The sequence below is a fragment of the Brienomyrus brachyistius genome, chromosome 2 (genome assembly GCF_023856365.1).
Source record: "Brienomyrus brachyistius isolate T26 chromosome 2, BBRACH_0.4, whole genome shotgun sequence".
NCBI lineage: Eukaryota > Metazoa > Chordata > Actinopteri > Osteoglossiformes > Mormyridae > Brienomyrus > Brienomyrus brachyistius.
This window is the reverse complement of record NC_064534.1, coordinates 32,173,647-32,190,897: the sequence shown is the minus strand read 5'-3', so window position 1 is coordinate 32,190,897 and position 17,251 is coordinate 32,173,647. Positions and strand designations below refer to the sequence as shown.

The window sequence follows — 17,251 nt, the reverse complement described above, 5'->3', positions numbered from 1 at the left end:
ACAACACAATCTGTAAAGCACTTTAACACAAGGAAAAGCACCATTTATCTGAGACCACTGAAATATTAAGATTTTAATAATACAGAAATATTTATCTAAAATAAGTTACTAAGAAAAATAATATATATTACACACTAGTATAAGATGACAGAGAGAGAGAGAGAGAGAGTGGACAAAAAGTGACGCCACTACTTCAAAGATTAACACATTCTCTGTTATTCAGTAAGATGTGTCAGACATTCACAGCATCAGTATACACTGGGTAAGGTACACTGCCTAGCCAAGAAAAATCACACATTTCGCTGAACCGCCTTTAACTTTGGTTATGGTGCATGTCAATGCAGTTTCCACGTACTTATGCAACAAACATTTTTTTTTCCCCCACAGATTTGCATTCATTTCCTGTCTCGGGACTGATAGGTTAACGTCAAGACTCTGTGGCCAATTCATGTGTGAAAATGATCCCTCGTAATTCGTGAATCATTCTTTGACAATTCGAGCCCGACGAATCTTGGCATTATCATCCTGGAATATGCCCATGCATATTCCGTTGATGGGGTAACCTGGGAATTCAGTAGACTGAGGTACTCGGCTGACTTCACCTTATTGCTGCATAACGTTGTGGAGCTGTAAAAATGATTGCCTCTTAAGTACTTGATGATTTAATTTCAAAACTGTGATTTTTTTTGGCAAGGCTGTGTGTATTATTGCAAACGGCCCAGTACTTTAGTTACAAAGCACCATGACGGATTTGGAAGTTGTATACAACCCGTTTATGGATACGAAGGATGTCAGTAAAGACAGTTCGCTTTATGACTCATTCCTATTTCCAAAAAAGTGGTTACAAACTAGTTAAAATACAATTGATATGGTTCATAAAAGTTTTGCAAATTCAGTGCTTTTAGTTCAGTTTACAAAAGCAGAAAGAAACCCATTTAAAAAACACTGTGAAACAGCCCAGTAAGATTTGTTCTGTCATCAACATCTCATTTTTAAGGCAGTGTGTTCCAAAACACCACAAATTTCGCTTTCCATAAAAACATTACTTATACAAACACGCATGACACAATAAAAGCAGACAGACATCTTCAGACAGATTCTGGACTACAAAACACTTAAAACAACAAAGTAAATACTGCACTGCACAAGCCAATTTTATGCACATAATTAGATTTCAGTTAAAAGTACTTTCAAGTACAACACAGTCCCCTGCTCACCTTTTTTAAAAAGTACTACAGCTAATGAGTTATGAGTTTCACAGTTATTGAAATCACTATAGTTCCACCATCATCTGTGAAACAGAAGGCACTTTGTATTTGGGAGATTTCGGGAGGCTCCTTTATGCCCACACTGTGTATTCTTGGAGTGCCGATACCTCTGAGGTGGTTTCCATTATAACGCTCGCTCACTACAGCAGTACACAATTCACACCCATAGTTGATGAAGCCTTATCTGCAGACCCCAAAAGCCCAGCCCGCCATTAGCATGTGTTCCTAAGGATCAAGTGCAAGAGGAAGTCTTACGGAGTTTGTCCAGCAATGGACAACGACACAGTCTGCTGCGGGTGGAACGGCTGCCTTCCCTCTCAGAGGTCATACTCAGTGGCACACTGACGGAGATACTGTTCATATAGTCCCTGCTGTTGGGGCAGAGAAATGACATAAAAACAGTGAGATTATCGTCAGGACCATGACAGACTTCCACGTAGATACCCATGCAGATTCACTGACCATGGACATACTCCAAGGACCCCTGATAACCCAGAAGAGCATCAGACTCACCTTCCTGGCTTTGACCACTTGCTGCACGTAATCGCTGTATTCGGCCAGCCGCCTCTTCTCCTTCTTGGTGAGGGTGCATTGTCCTTGGCTGCAGGACAAACCGAACACTATGTCAGGACGGCATTGCAACCAAAGGCAGGAGGGCGGACAGGGGGTGTGGCCCTGCTTACCGGGAGAAATATTTGGCTAAGAAGAAGAGAAGGTAGCTGAGGGCTCCGCTAGCGATGACGAACATAATCTGGCTGTCTTCCGGGATCATGTCCCAGAGAGTCACCACAATCCCCTGTAGAGATAAAGAAATACTAAAATATCCAGTAGAAAGCAGACAGGATACTAGGGAGATGCCAAAACAGCAGCAATGTTCTCCCCAGACAGCCTCATCAGCCACCTACCGATCTAAGCCTTACACCTCCTACACCCCAAGTTTGTACAATTCCTAGAATTACGGGATGGATCAAATGGAAATGTGAAAGCCCAAAAACACGCTCTTACCTGAATGTTCAAAGTACTAGTTAGTGACACGACTCCAAAACTATACCTATTCGTTTATTGAACATTCCACTTACCTGCCGATTTTCACAAGGTGGTTACCTGTATTTCTTTGTATGTTTTAATGTTCATGTCTTAAAAATACCATTTACCAAATATTTATGTTCTATTTATTTCTCATTTGCACTATGACCAATATTTTCTATGTAATAACAGTAAGAACTAACTGATACAGCAATGTTTTAGATGTGGGTGATGTGACGATATTGCGATGTGATTTTGGCGCATTGAATTTGCTCCCAGATCATGGCAGAGAGCTCAATGCATCCTGGGAAGCCTGGGACACTTGCTTGTATCTATAATCCCATTTCCTCAAAAGGAAATGTATGTATTATACTAGATATAGATGATTAGTGGATAAATTATCCAATTAAATCGTTACTCAGTTATTCATGTAATGGTCACAGCCCTACTGCAAAGTCTGAAACGATCCACAAAATACTTGGAGTGACTTCTCACAAGACCAAATTTCTTCAACAGCTGCTGCTTCCTTCATTGGTGCCACATAGTGCAGCTACTTCATTTTGGGAGCAATTTGTCCAAAAATGAAACCTGCTGCAGATCTTCATCCATATAATGTTTTTGTGAAGCAGGAGTAAGACCCACCAAATACTCTGACTTTTTCCATATTCGTGAGGTGAAATGTCATCTGCCTTCACCATTCCCTTTGCTGCCACTAACCAGTGATGCAATCTCAAAATTTAATCAGTTTAATACAATGCCTCCGCAGTTTGAGAAAAATCAGTCACATAATTTTTATCGTCTTAATGCGATGTCAAACCTGCCCTTTTCAATTTTAGGGCACAGCAAGAGGCAAGGTAAAGAGCACATGCTGATTACAGTGAGCTGCCACAAAACACACCATGGCAGGAATGAGAACCTGAGTGCAGCCATACAGCGGGTGATACCTCAGCACCACACCAGTCCAAATGGACCAGCTTGAGTTTTTTTCTGGTGACTGGAGGGTCAAACCTGCCACCAACCCCCAAATTTCCCTGCAAGTTGGAGGACCTGCCTTCAGGGCTGGATAAAGATTGTTATACCCAGGGCGATTCTGGGGCAAGCTGTCTCAAAATTGAATCATTTCCAGTTCATCATCCATGCAATGCCTTAGCAAAGTTTGAAAACAATCCATGAAATGGTTTTTGAGTTATCACAACAAGCAAAGCATCTTTGGCGGCAGACCAGTCCCAAAACGACATGAAGTCTCCGAAGTATGGGGAATACAATTATAGCACACCTTTGATGTCTGTGACAATTCAAAGACACAATGATGGCTGGTAAGTTTTAAAAGTGTATCGAAGGGGGGGATACACACTGTGATTAGATGGAAGGCCGCAGTGAAGCCCTCGCCGACCATCGCCTGGAGCTCCTCCCGGGGCAAGGCACTGACCACCAGGGTGAGGATCAGGGAGGCTGGCAGCAGGACGGCCAGCAGGCCGCAGAGGAAGGCATGCACGCGGGCACCCCTGTTGTAGCTCACGTCTGCCCTGCAATACCCGTTGGGGGGGGTGAAACATTTAGTCCGGACTCAGGAGGACATTCAAATTTGCATTTAAATGTCCTCAGGGGCATATTATACTTAGTGAGGGATGCTGGTACCCAAACTGACACACCAGACTAATGAACTGCAAAAAGCAACATTAAACAGCTTCACACTGACAGCAGCTGTAAATGAGGGCTGTAATGGGCCCAACTCAGCAATCGATGAGGTCTCTCTTGCTCACTCTCTCTCTCTCCCCCTACCTATCCTGGGCCAGTCTGCTGCTTATGCTAGCAGAGATGAGGTCGCAGTCCTTCTCCAGCTGGTCCAGGGTTCTCTGGACGGCCTGGTTGATGGTCTTCTCAATGGTCTGACACACCCCGTCAATCTGGTTCTCGCAGCGGCTTGGCTGTGGAGAAAGCCAATGTGAGAAAAGGCATGGCTCCTTAGGCAGGGAGACACCTGGGAGGAGCCAATCCGATCACTCCACATAAATTATTTGGTTTATTTATAATACATTAAAATGATCATGTATTTTTTGAGACTGTATTGCCCATGTTTTTAATGTAATTGGTCATTAAAATTTTAATGTTCATTAAAAGAACCTTATCAGAAACTATTTTGTGAACATACACTATATTGCGAAAAATATTGGGGCACCCCTCCAAATCATTGAATTCAGGTGTTCCAATCACTTCCATAGCCACAGTTGTATAAAGTCAAGCACCTAGGCATGCAGACTGCTTCTGCAAACATTTACGGAAGAATGGGTCACTCTCAGGAGCTCAGTGAATTCAAGCGTGGTACCATGATAGGATGCCACCTGTGCAATAAGTCCATTCATAAAAATGTTCTCACCACTAAATATTCCATGGTCAACTGTTAGTGGTGTTATAACAAAGTGGAAGCAATTAGGAACAACAGCAACTCAGCCACAAAGTGGTAGGCAACGTAAAATCAGAGAGCGGGGATAAGGCAGACTTCCAAGCTTCATGTGGCCTTTAGATTAACTCAAGAACACTGCATACAGAACTTCATGGAATGGGTTTCCACGGCTGAGCAGCTGCATCCAAGCCTTACATCACCAAGTGCAATGCAAAGCGTCAGATGCAGTGGTGTAAAGCCTCTAGAGCAGACATGTTATCTGGAGTGACGAATCAGGCTTCTCTGTCTGGCAATCCAATGGATAAGTCTGGGTTTGGCGGTTGCCAGGAGAATGCTACTTGTGCCATTGACTGAACTGTGCCAAGTGTAAAGTTTGCTGGAGGGGGGATTATGGTGTGGGGTTGTTTTTCAGGGGTTGGGCTTGGCCCCTTAGTTCTAGTGATAGGAACTCTTAATGCTGAAGCATTGGAAGCAATTTTATACAATTTCATGCTCCCAACTTTGTGGGAACAGTTTGTGGATGGCCTCTTCCTGTTCCAACATGACTGTGCACCAGTGCACAAAGCAAGGTCCATAATGACATGGATGAGCCAGTCTAGTGTGGAAGAACTTGACTGGCCTGCACAGAGCCCAGACCTCTAGCCGATAGACCACCTTTGGGATGACTTAGAGTAGAGACTGCGAGCCAGGCCTTCTCATCCAACATCAGTGCCTGACCTCACAAATGCTCTCCTGGAAAATGGTCAAAAATTCCCATAAACACACTCCTAAACTTTGTGGACAGCCTTCCCAGAAGAGTCGAAGCTGTTATAGCTGCATAGGGTGGGCCAACTCCATATTAAAGCCTATGTATTAAGAATGGGATGTCACTAAAGTTCATGCATGTGTAAAGGCAGGTATCCCAATACATTTGGTAACATAATGTATAATAAAAACAAAAAAAACATAAAACAATTTTGTTGATTGCTTTAAGTCCAATTACTATTAAGTGATATACACCAAAACAGTCTTGCACACCAAAAGTAGGCAAGCCATGGATTTCACTTTTACTTGACTTGACTAATTTGGAGTTGCACAGTTGCTAAGCGATTAGCAAAGTACTGGTTCAGAGCATCCTCTGTCTTGGACCCTATGCTTCTCAGAATATGCACAAGGCTCTCTCTTTGCGACCTGTACCTGGATAAACATGCAGTAAAAACAGATAGATGGATGGATGAACTAATTTACCACAGTATTGGTCCTGAAATTATTAGAAGCATAACATGCAGGTCCCTAGTATACACCTTCAAATTTCACCCTGGACTCAAGGGCACAGTACAATAGAGATTTAAGTGACAGCATACTAATTGAATCATTATCCACTGTGCTGTGAATCAAGGAATGCCATCTCCAAGAAGATTAGCAGCCCAGGATGGACCAGTAAATACAGGTCTCTCTGACATCGTGCCCCAGCAATTGAGTACAATATGAGGGCTTGATTAGTCAAGCCTGGACACAGTGGCAGGGCTGCCCGATTCATTCCTGACACAAGCAGCGGCTCAGGCCTCAAGTTTATAACCAGAGCTCCTGTTGAAGGTGCAAGGCTGAACCAAAAGACTCAATTTAACTGGTGTATTTATACCTACTGAGAATAATTAGGTGTCCTCTCAGACACCCGGCCAGACACACGCAAACTGAGTCTGAATTAAAAACCAAACCTTGTGCAAACAATGTGGGAAATTTATTTTATCATCATCATCATGAGCCAAGCGGCAACTATTAAAAAAAAAAAAACAGACACAAGAGACTGACTTACTTTCTGTGGGTTGGGGATGTAGATTGTGGGCATGTCAAAGCCACATTTGTTCAGCCCTGGTCTGCGGCACAACTCCTGAACAATCTGCATCATCACTCTCTGTTTACAACAAATAATTATGCTTTGATTAGCAGATCGAGTCTGTTTGGGCAGGAGCTAAATACTTCATTGTGGACCTAGTAATATAGTTACGAAAGTAACATCTTAAGTTGGGTGTGTGGCTCTGCAGGTCAAGAATCTGTGCCCAGAATGTCATTGGTTTGAATCCCATGTCTGACAGAGTAATGACATTACTATTGGGCTCATGTCAGACCTTAACGCCATAAACCGCTCCAAGTTTCATAAGTATCAAGTTTCATATACCAATATCTTAAGTATTACTAATTGGCTTGTATCTAATTACAAGGGGAATAATCAGAGACATTTGCTGGAAGGTTCGGTTCTCTTCACCTGCCTGTCGGTCTCCCTCCCAGCCTCGTCTGCCTTGCTGAGGTAAAACAGCAGCCGGTCTCCACACGGCTCGCTGAGCTTCTCCACGATGTCCAGCGTGCGCTTGCACAGGGCCTGTCCCATTGGGTCGAAGAACACCATGATCAAGTCCGCCTGCTGGCCTGGAGGAACAACAACAGGGCCGCTCCAGTTCCTTCAAATATAATCTTCACTGAGTCACTGTAAACTTGGAGCCTATCCCAGGAGACACCGTGGATGGGATGTCAGTCCACTGCAGAGCTCATACGCAGACTCACACACTAAGGGTCATTTACACCTGTTCCTTTGGCTGCCTGAGGAAACCTGCATGGACCCAGGGAGAACATACAAGCCTCAACTCTGCAGGTAACAAATCATAGTTCTTTCTCTATGATAACCCTGCACACACTGCGATTCCTCCCCATATGAAGTGTGGACATTCAATTTCTTAACTGTGTTGCATGTTACATTGATAAACCAGTCGTGTTAGACAACTAGACATGGCCAAACGTATGCTAATGTGGTTAGCACTCATTAACAGTCAACAGGAACATTTCAGTCAGTAGCCAGCCTTACCAAAGGATATGATGGCGTTGTTGACATCAAACGGATAGACCATATCACCGTCCACCAGCCCCGGTGTGTCCACAAAGGTCACCAAGCTAAACTTCTTCTGCTTGGAGGTAGAGATTTCAGCAGAGAGGTAGTCCGTCAGACCTACGAAGATAAGCATACTGCAAGCATACGTAAGGGCGCTCTGCTGGGATCCACCTACACGTCTGAAATCGATTCACTCCAACACCCACAACACAGACTCCTAAAATCTGGAGCACACAGGGGACACGATCTCTAGTCTTCTGTGACCCGTGAAGGGCAATGATCAACAAGCTATGCATTCATATTCCCAAAATGCCTATGCTCACATTCCACAAACTCGGCAGAAAGCTTCTGTGAATTTCAAGAGCTCTTAAGAGCGATGGAACCCTGAACTCTCCAGCATGCTAGCTAGCCAACAGGGGCGGGGCTTAAGTTGTCATGGTCACCCACAACAGCTCTTCAACTGGCAGCTTTACAGAAAGGCATGGGGCCATAAAGCTAGCCAATGAAGAACGACTGTGGAGCAACTCTGTGTCAGGCACTCGCATCAAGGTGCCAAGAAAGTGCTCTATCACCTACAAATCCTGCTTAATTATTGAAGACAAAATTACATATTTTTTCTGAAATGAGAACAGAGAGTAAATTATTCTGCTCTTCACACTGATGATTATTTAGACCAAATTAGCTGTAAAACTTAAGAAATGTCTATTATGAAAGATCCAGCTGAAAGATACCCATTGCTAATGTCTCTGTTCATGGACAGACCCATCTGCAAACAATGCTAGTGTGCAAGAACTCATGAATTGTTTCTAATCACCAGCCCTGAGGGCTACAAAAAGGCTTCAATCACAGAATGAATGTCCATCTTCACCATCTGATTCCTGAACCACAAAGGAAACGCTATGACACTTCAAGATTTCACTACGGACCGACAAGTAGTTAAGCTGTAGGATGCCTTAGGGATCATTAGGTTTGAAACATGAACCCCCACTGGTGTCTCCCTAACGGAAGCAGCTCTCGGATCACTGGCATCTGCAGTAAGCCTCTCGAGAAGTGAAAGGGTGAGGGTCGATATTCCCTCCAGCCTGGAGCGGAGCCAGGCCATGCATACGGTATCCTGAGCCAAGGACACAGGCTTTATGCAGCCACATGGAACCCCGGCCTGTTGTGACACCCGGTGGGTGGGTGATGAAGACTCACCACCAAGGGGAAACCAAGGTAACCATTCCCACTAGAAACAACCCTCACCCCATTAAAACCAGACTGCACTGCAGTTCCTACTAATACACGCAACAATTTATACTCCTTACCCCGACTGAAAACGCATCTGTCCAAATCAGAGATTTACCGTAGTATACTGTATGACATTTAAAAAAGTAAACCCCAGTTTAGTACGCAGCCAGACTAGTAAGTGACTCATTCAGACTGATGCATACAACAATAAAACATCACTCCATGTAGAAGACACCAACACAGAGCTGAAGTCTACATTTGACAAGATCATTTTAAACCTTGGAATTAAAAAAAAAAAAATCCTCTATTCATTATGCTGCTACAGTACGTGTCTAAGGGTGACTGGCGGTTCCTGGAGGTGTTAGCAGACGTGGCTTTGCTGCCGATGGGTGCGACTCACCCCAGACAGGCTGGACATTCTTAGGTGTCTCAGAAGACAGAGCGCTTCTGTGGGGCTAACAGACACATCAGTGCTGCAACAGGCGCCTGCGTATTTGATAACCCCGCTGACCCCAGGCTGCCCAACCCGCCCCTCTGTCAATGCTGCAGCTTGCGGATCCGCAGAGCACGGCACCGCCCAGAGGACGAGAGACGCGTCTCCCCGTGACCTATGCGGCTCACGTCGTGACCAGACACACATCTGCCACGTATGCGCCATCCATGCTGACCATCGCAAGGCGACCTGCCAGAGCCTCGGCAAGCCGTACAAATGACGCAAAAACAGACACATCACACCTATACACAACAACCAGGCCACAATCATTACTGAAGCATTTCGGAGTCATTGTCATAATGAACCATCCGCCAAGTGAGATTCGGAGCCGTTAATTGGCCATACGCCCCTCCTGACTATGTGCGGTTCTGCGAGTTATGAAGCAAAGGGAAAATGAGCCCCTACCTTTAAACTCCAGGAGGCGTCGGAAATGGGGGTACAGGTGAAGTGTCGCGTTGCCCTGTGTGGGACAGGACCAGAAAAAAAATTAAAAAGAAGAGAAGGACGGGAGGAATGGAAATTCAGATGTTAAAGGACACAGGAGGGAAAAGGCGAATTGGGTGCCCGGGAGTGTGTCCCAGGCCTGACCAACACGGCTCAGACAGCCATGCTGCCCTGCTCAGCGCACAGCGCATACCCCCAACCTCCCAGTCACACTACCCAGCCCTCCATCTCTCCGGCTTGCTCCAGGAAGCAGATCTGCAGCAGATGCCGAGCAGAGCCTCACCCTGCCGCTATAAAGCCTTCCCCCGCAACCCTCCCCCCCCCCCGAGGGTGATGCAGGCACGGCAGTAGCCAGTCACGGGCCCCTACGCTGCCATGAGTTACGGCTTATTGCTTCCGCAAGCGATAACGCGTGAGCTGGCAGAGCCTGGAGAGGCTGAGTGACACCGCTGCACCGCGCAAACCTCCACTGCCGCAGCCGGGGCCTTATCAAGCAACTATAACCCGAAATACGGTTATCATCTTTGTGAAATCTCTGCCCACATATACAACCAATAATTTATTTTAGCAAAATTGAGACACCAGCAAATTAGCATTAAGAAGTTGAATACTTACCGTCAGAGATTCTCTTTTCCGGCCACTTGTGACGAAGGTGAAGCCTTGGGTCTCTATGGCAACACCTGTCCTCTGAATATGTTCTTCTACATACCTGAAGTAAAGTCGTCATCTGTTAGTTGTGGCGTTTCCATGTTCCGATGAAAATTTAACGCCTTCTTCAGGTAACAATACCCTTAGATTTATACATGTAACCACCTGAAATAGGCCTAGTCCCAGAGCCAGAGATAACCCAAAACCTGGCTGTATAAAGTCAGACTAACAAACTCATACTTAGGTCACACATCTTCACTTACAGGCAGATTACCTGTCACACCACCCACAGACACAAAAGGAAAAAGTCACCAATATAAGGCAGAGCTTGATTCCCTGTCCTGGCTCTTGTATGGCAGGTTTGCATGTTCTACCTGTGTTTCTGTAAAAGCTCTTACCCATAAACTCAGATCATGTGTTAGTGTATGTGTCTTGCGAAGGGCTGACCTCCCATAAAGGGGGGGGATGCTCGCCATGTATTTCCTGGTTCAGGCTTACGGTTCACTGTTTATGAAAGATGGCTTCATGACACCATGTTTGCAGACAGCAACCGAAGTAAACAGAAAAGGCAAACGCTGGCTTAAATATTTATGCAGAAATTAAATCATTTCATTCAGGTTTCATGAGCACTGATGCTATGCTGATACTATCACCCAGAGTCAGTTTGTGACTCATTTAGGCAACTGCATATTTCAAAGTGATTCTAGTTTAGTATTTCACTAAAGAATATGACAATGAGGGCCCATGAGATAAAATACAGTAAAAGGGGAACTAAACCAGTAGCCCCCTCCATACGTACTACCTTATAAATGAAAGCATGAATAACAATGATAATCTGACGCACAGATCCGATCACAAAAGAGTGCTAAGAAACATTTTGAATCTCCTCCCCCCACATCTAATTGAATCCCTTAACTGGAAGCTTTAGCCAAGACTTCACTGAAGACTTGGTAGAGGTTAACAGCCTTGATGAGGGCCATACCAGTTAATGAAGGAGCTCTTTCCTGCGGAGTGGTTCCCCAAAATCATCACGAAGATCTTCTTCCGGGGGGGTAGTAAGCGAAGGCCAAGGCTGTCTGCGATCTTCACCAGCCCTAGAAAAACAACGGCATCAAAAACAATATGTGAAAACGATCACTGAGGCACAGGGACCTGACAAAGGTGGAAGAACGAATGAACATCTGTCAGTCAGTGCATGAGAGGGAAACTGCTACTATACATATTAGGGCTGTAACAGTGCGCACACATTTTTGGTTCGGTACAATGAAACAAATTAATACATTTATTGAAACAAATCAAACCTAAATTCACAAGTAGGTGCTCAACATGGAAAACATCAAACTAATTGGGGCTGTGAGTTGGTTACGGCTTATGCTAGAAACAGCCAATCATAGTCAGTGGTTTGTGAACATTTTGGCTTCCCAATAAATTACACCAGCACCGAATAGAGAGTAGTTGTAAAAATCAAGACTGTCTGTTGGCTCTGTTATTCCGAACACGGATATGTTTCTGAAAACACATTCCGAATTCTATCTGAGTGAATGCGGACTAACATTAGTTGGACAAGAGCGGAGGCATGTGACTGAATTTTAAGGGGACAGTTCATGAACGCACAAATTTGGGAATGTATTAACCTAATTAACCAACTGTTACATTTCATATTTACTTATTCGGTAGATACTTTTGTCCCAAATGACATACAGTTCAGATCAGTTCAGTTTAGTCCAGTCCGTTCTTGGATGAACTGGGGTTAGGACTCAATGGTAAAATGGCTCAAGGGTCCAACGATGAAATCACTCGGCCAGCCATGGAATTTGAATGGCCAATCATGGGCATAGCGCCCCACCCTGCTGAGCCACACACCACCTCAGTCTTATACTAATAAATATGTTATTTTGTCTCCCACCATATTACACCCTCTCACTTAAGGGTAATCATTCAAATGATTAACAACAAAATCCATATTAGATTTTTAAATGTAATTAGTAAGCACATGCTCCGTTACAATAGGTGCGTGCCTTGGACCAAGGGATTGGGCTGAAGCAGGATGTAGAATACATTCCCTTTTGAACGATAGGGCCATGGCATAGGTTTATATTACTCGACCATTTGGATGCTTGATTTGGAGCCTCAACAATTTCCTGGCCCCTCCCCCCACCTTTCTCCTTACCTCTGCAGGGCTGCTGTTCTGCTGCCTCATCTTGATTCTCACCAAATGCACATACACACTCAACTTCACTAACATCTCCAGGTTTTTCAAATACTTTTGAGGTAGAGGTAACACTTCTGTTCACATTATAGTTAACGTGGTTAACCCAGGTACAGTGTTCTTTTACTGCGTTGTAGTTAATCTGAGTAAAGTTTAAGATCACCATCGTTTGCTATCGGGCAGATTAGCTGTCTCTCAATGAGAACTGAGAGGGCCCGTATAAGCTTCTACCTTCAAGCCATTTGGCTACTTAATACGATTACACTTATAACTGACATTCCCCTCTTATCTATGCACATCACACTTTATCTGCGTTGCACACCTTTGGTCTGGTTTTTATTATTTATTACTTATTTTATTACTTTTAATATCTTTTTAAAGATCTTGTTTGCGTTCTTTTTTTTATGCCACAGCTGACCACACTGCATTTCACTGCAGGTTATGGTCTGACCTCGCATGTGAAAAATAAAACCCCTGAATTCTTATTTTGATTAGCTAGATGACCATGGACATCATGATTTTTACGGCAAGAAATAAATAAAAAAAGACTATATAACTAGTAGAACAGTTGTCATTGTCTTTGTAACTTTGCACATGAAGTGCTATACCAATGCTGAATATTTTGGAACTATATGACGTACTGCCTTTCCCTTCTCGGTGAGATCGCAAAGGATAGGGGACGCTATGCATGAACAGAGTATGGAGGGTGAGCGTAAGGACAAGTAGACTAACTTCCTACACTCTAGACACACCCCGGTCTAACAATACCAAACGTGTAAGTAAAAGACAAAAATTAGCTCCATTAAACAAATAGTTGGTTCAATCTACTACCCAAGTATAAAGGGAGACCCTTAAATACACTTTGCAAGGACAAGGAGTTGGGAATGCCTCGTCTGCTGCATTTTAAGAGCGTTTGCAAGTTGAATCTCTAGATAAGACCTTCCACCTACAATTTAAACATCTGACAGAAAACTACACACAATGCAAAGGCACAAGTTTCTCATAAAGTCGAATTAAACACTTGAAAGGGGTTTATAATAAAGCAATTCACCGTCAAAGTGTGTCCCTTAACACAGCACTAGCTACACACCAAACGTTTAACAAAGCTCATTACACCGTAACTGTCGACCTAATTAGAGATTGCAATTTGACAAGCTAACAGAATGTACATTTTTAGGTAAACGCCATGCAGAAACAAATCTTTATATACTGCCATGCATTTATGTTTGTGTGACAGATATTAATGTAACCACAATAGTTTCTTGAATATGGCAAAAATATTAAATGAAAAGCCACACTGTTTTGTAAATGTTAATAAAAATATTTCACGAGCAGGCATATCGACGGACAACCCATTGGTATAGTGGGCCAGCCTCCGCCTGCCAAAGGAATTTGTAAGATTTTGTCATTATCTTGAACCAAACACTACAACATAAACGCGTCGTAAATAATGAAATATGGGCAGCTTTCTAAACAGCACCTGCGAAAATTTCGTCCCGACATAACAGCTGAAGCATGCGGCACCCTCCCTCTGATAACCCCATGCACCGACATGACAGTAAATATATGTATGTATATATATATATTACCGTTCTCATCGTCGATATATAGGTCGTGGCATTCCCTCAAAATCAGCTCGCTGGGATTAGAGATAGCCGAATCCAGAGGGTTTGCCACCAACCTGGCCTTTCTAGCGCTAGACATGACGGCCGGATTACATGCACCGCAGTTTGTTCCGTACGGAGTGAAGAGTTTGAGAGCTACGATACTTTGATAAACCACAGCACCGCCAAGCGGCCCTTGGAGAAAGGTGTTATGCTGATCGCTAATATTTAACTTGGTGCACCCACTGGGTTATATTATATTGGACATGGATGGACATAACTGGTACGCAAGCACGCATTCCCCTTTAAAAATTAAACGTGCTACAATCGATTGTGGTAACAGTGTAAATGCGCACTTATTTTATGTGTATTTGCGCTGATATGAAAACAAAATGTAATGCATTTTAATCTTCATATGCTAACTTTACTTCATTTGCGGTAGGCTATACGGATTAAAATGCAAGGTATTTTCTTGTCATAGCAGCGCAAATACACATAAAATACGAATTTGCGCTTTTACAAACAATCAGTTATCACACGTCTCGTTTTTAAAGGTGGATGCGTACTTGCATACTATAGTTATGTCCATTCTTGATTATAGAAAGCCTGTAACGTTTTGCTGAAGTAATTAAATATTTTCCTTTCCCGCATTAGCTAAAAGGAATAGGGGGACAAGAGAACCAAGCAGTGTCGAGAATGTCACAGATGCACACATTGCCATTCTAATGACTGCGATTTTTTAAAGTAAAATTTCTTGTGAAATGATAAACTGGACTTTCAGTGTTCAAACTCATGCAAAACTGAGTCATTTTAATGCCCCCCCCTCTCAAAAACAGTTTAAAGTAAGACCTGGCTACGTCAGTGATCATGCTACACAACGTAATATTTATTACACAATACAATGTACAGGTGAAGGCGCAATTAAATGAAAATGATTAAACATAATAAAGTAATAAAGAGGGTAAAGGGTTTACCAGAAGATTTTTACTGAGATAAGCGTAACGACTTACAATGATGCTCAATGATCTCTTTTATGCACAAATAAAAATAATGACCACAGCTCGAGAATGAACAATATTTTATCCAGAAATTAACATACATGCCGATAACTACACTGTGTGTGGCCTTTAGATTAGCTCAATAACAGTGCACAGAGAACTTCATAGAATAGGTTTCCATGGCCAAGCAGCTGCATCCAAGCCTTATATCACCAAGTGCAGGGCATGGATGCAGTGGTGTAAGGCACGCTGCCACTGGACTCTAGAGCAGTGGAGGGGTGTTCTCTGGAGTAACGAAGCACGCTTCACTGTCTGGCAATCTGATGAACAAGTCTGGGTTTGGCGGTTGCCAGGAGAATGGTACTTTCCTGACTGTACTCTGCCATGTGTAAAGTTTGCTGGAGGGGGGATTATGGTGTGGGGTTGTTTTTCAGGGGTTGGGCTTGGCCCCTTAGTTCCAGGGAAAGGAACTACTAATGCTGTACCAGTTAGGAGCATGAAATTGTACAAAATGGCTTCCAACTGGTACAACAACAATAATGTACCATGGAAAAAAATAAAATTTGTAACAAAAAGGACAATATACTGGCAGAAAATTAGATACTTAAGTTAACGGATACTTCCTTTAACACTCAAATGAAAACCCTCTGAATTATACAGAGAGACCCTTGTATTAAAATGGATACTATGAACTTACTCGATTTTCTGTGCACTTCAGACATTTCCTTCGTCTTTGTAACAGCATGTACTGTAAATGATTTCATTTACTGTGCATTTCAGTTTCTATAGCGGAATAAATTGTAAAATTGTCCGCATTTCCTCTACATTGTTGGTCAGGTCTGTCAATTCCTTGAAAACTTCACGCTTAGTTCCTCCTTCACTGTCTCAGCAGTCACAAAACTAACTACATTCCGTTAAAGCAGGATTTTAATTTATATCAACTGCACAGAAAGTTTCTCAGAGCAAACTGGTCTTTGAGTCATACTGAAATTCTGAACAAACCCTCAATTCAATTCATTTTTGTATGGCGCCTGTCACAGTAGAGTCATCCAAAGGCACTTCACATGTGTGTGTTGTGATATACTCTAATTTTGTAATGCAGTACAGAACAAGAAAAAAAAGGAAAGAAATTAAATGAAGAAAGCCAGATGACAGAGGAGGACCCAAAAACCCTCTGGGGTCCAAGGTCAACTTGCTGCCCAACCCCCTTGGGCATAGTAACATTACAGAAAACAGAAAGAAAAAAAGTGGACTTGCTTGCTAAGTGATAAAGGATCAAGATAAAGTCCATCAATGAGTTCATCATCCACACTGGTCTGTGTAGGGTGGCACTGAAGGTCCCATTCATGATGTCACCCTGCCATTGGGCTGATCGAGACTCCAGCTCGGATATGGGGCATGTGGGAAGGCAGAGAGCATGGATGGTCAGAACATGCATTGACACATAAATGGACAAGTGTAGTAGATAAAAATGACATGTACAGCAGCCATTGTTATGGTGCGTTAGGTTACAGGTAAGCTAAACTGAACTAATAGGTTTTCAGTCGAGATTTAAAGATTGAGACCTTATCGGCATCCATAACATAAGCTGGTAAACCACTCCACAATATAGGGGCCCTGCAGCAGAATGTTTTACTGCCCACTCTCACTTTATATATGTGCACTTGAGTGGTAAAGTGGGCTATCCCACATCAGTCAAAAATGAGTTTAGTGTCCAATATTAATTGAGGGTCTCTTAAAATATACCGAGACCTGTGCTACCCGATATATCAAATTGTAGGGTATAGGCACACTGATTTTTTTGAAAAAAAAATTCAACTTTGAAGCTCATTTTCCTCAAAAACTGTTTTTGTGGGATAGCCCACTTTTCCTCTCAAGGGCACATATGGAACGACAAGGAAACCTGCATTCTGTGATCTGAGTGGACAACGTGGTTTGTAAACTTGAAGTAATTCTGTCAGCTAGACCTTTAAATGCAAGTAGAACTTTAAAGTCAGGAAGCCAATGCAGGGAACTATGAACAGGGGTTGTGTGTTCAAACTGCCTGATAGTGAACACCCTTAA

At 43.2% G+C, this 17,251-nt stretch overlaps 1 protein-coding gene across 1 annotated transcript; it reads right to left on the bottom strand.

Moving 5' to 3' along the window:
• Positions 1-47: 47 nt before the first annotated feature.
• si:dkey-98f17.5 (uncharacterized protein LOC569123 homolog) lies at positions 48-14,344 on the bottom strand. Its single transcript, XM_048998742.1, has 12 exons — positions 14,175-14,344; positions 11,359-11,470; positions 10,344-10,437; positions 9,690-9,744; positions 7,538-7,678; positions 6,944-7,104; positions 6,494-6,592; positions 4,077-4,222; positions 3,649-3,820; positions 1,952-2,064; positions 1,782-1,869; positions 48-1,639 (listed from the first exon to the last, which is right to left on the bottom strand). Exons 1-12 carry the CDS (start codon positions 14,287-14,289, stop codon positions 1,586-1,588), a joined length of 1,350 nt encoding a protein of 449 aa, XP_048854699.1. The 5' UTR covers positions 14,290-14,344; the 3' UTR covers positions 48-1,585.
• Positions 14,345-17,251: the final 2,907 nt, after the last annotated feature.

Bases quoted from the DNA above. Each gene is read 5' to 3' on its own strand.
- si:dkey-98f17.5 (XM_048998742.1), bottom strand. From the start codon at position 14,289: ATGTCTAGCGCTAGAAAGGCCAGGTTGGTGGCAAACCCTCTGGATTCG. The intron at 10,438-11,358 runs GTATGGCCCTCA...ACTTTACTTCAG, and splicing joins AAGAGCTCCTTCATTAACTG to GTATGTAGAAGAACATATTC. The intron at 1,870-1,951 runs GTAAGCAGGGCC...TTTGTCCTGCAG, and splicing joins TTAGCCAAATATTTCTCCCG to CCAAGGACAATGCACCCTCA.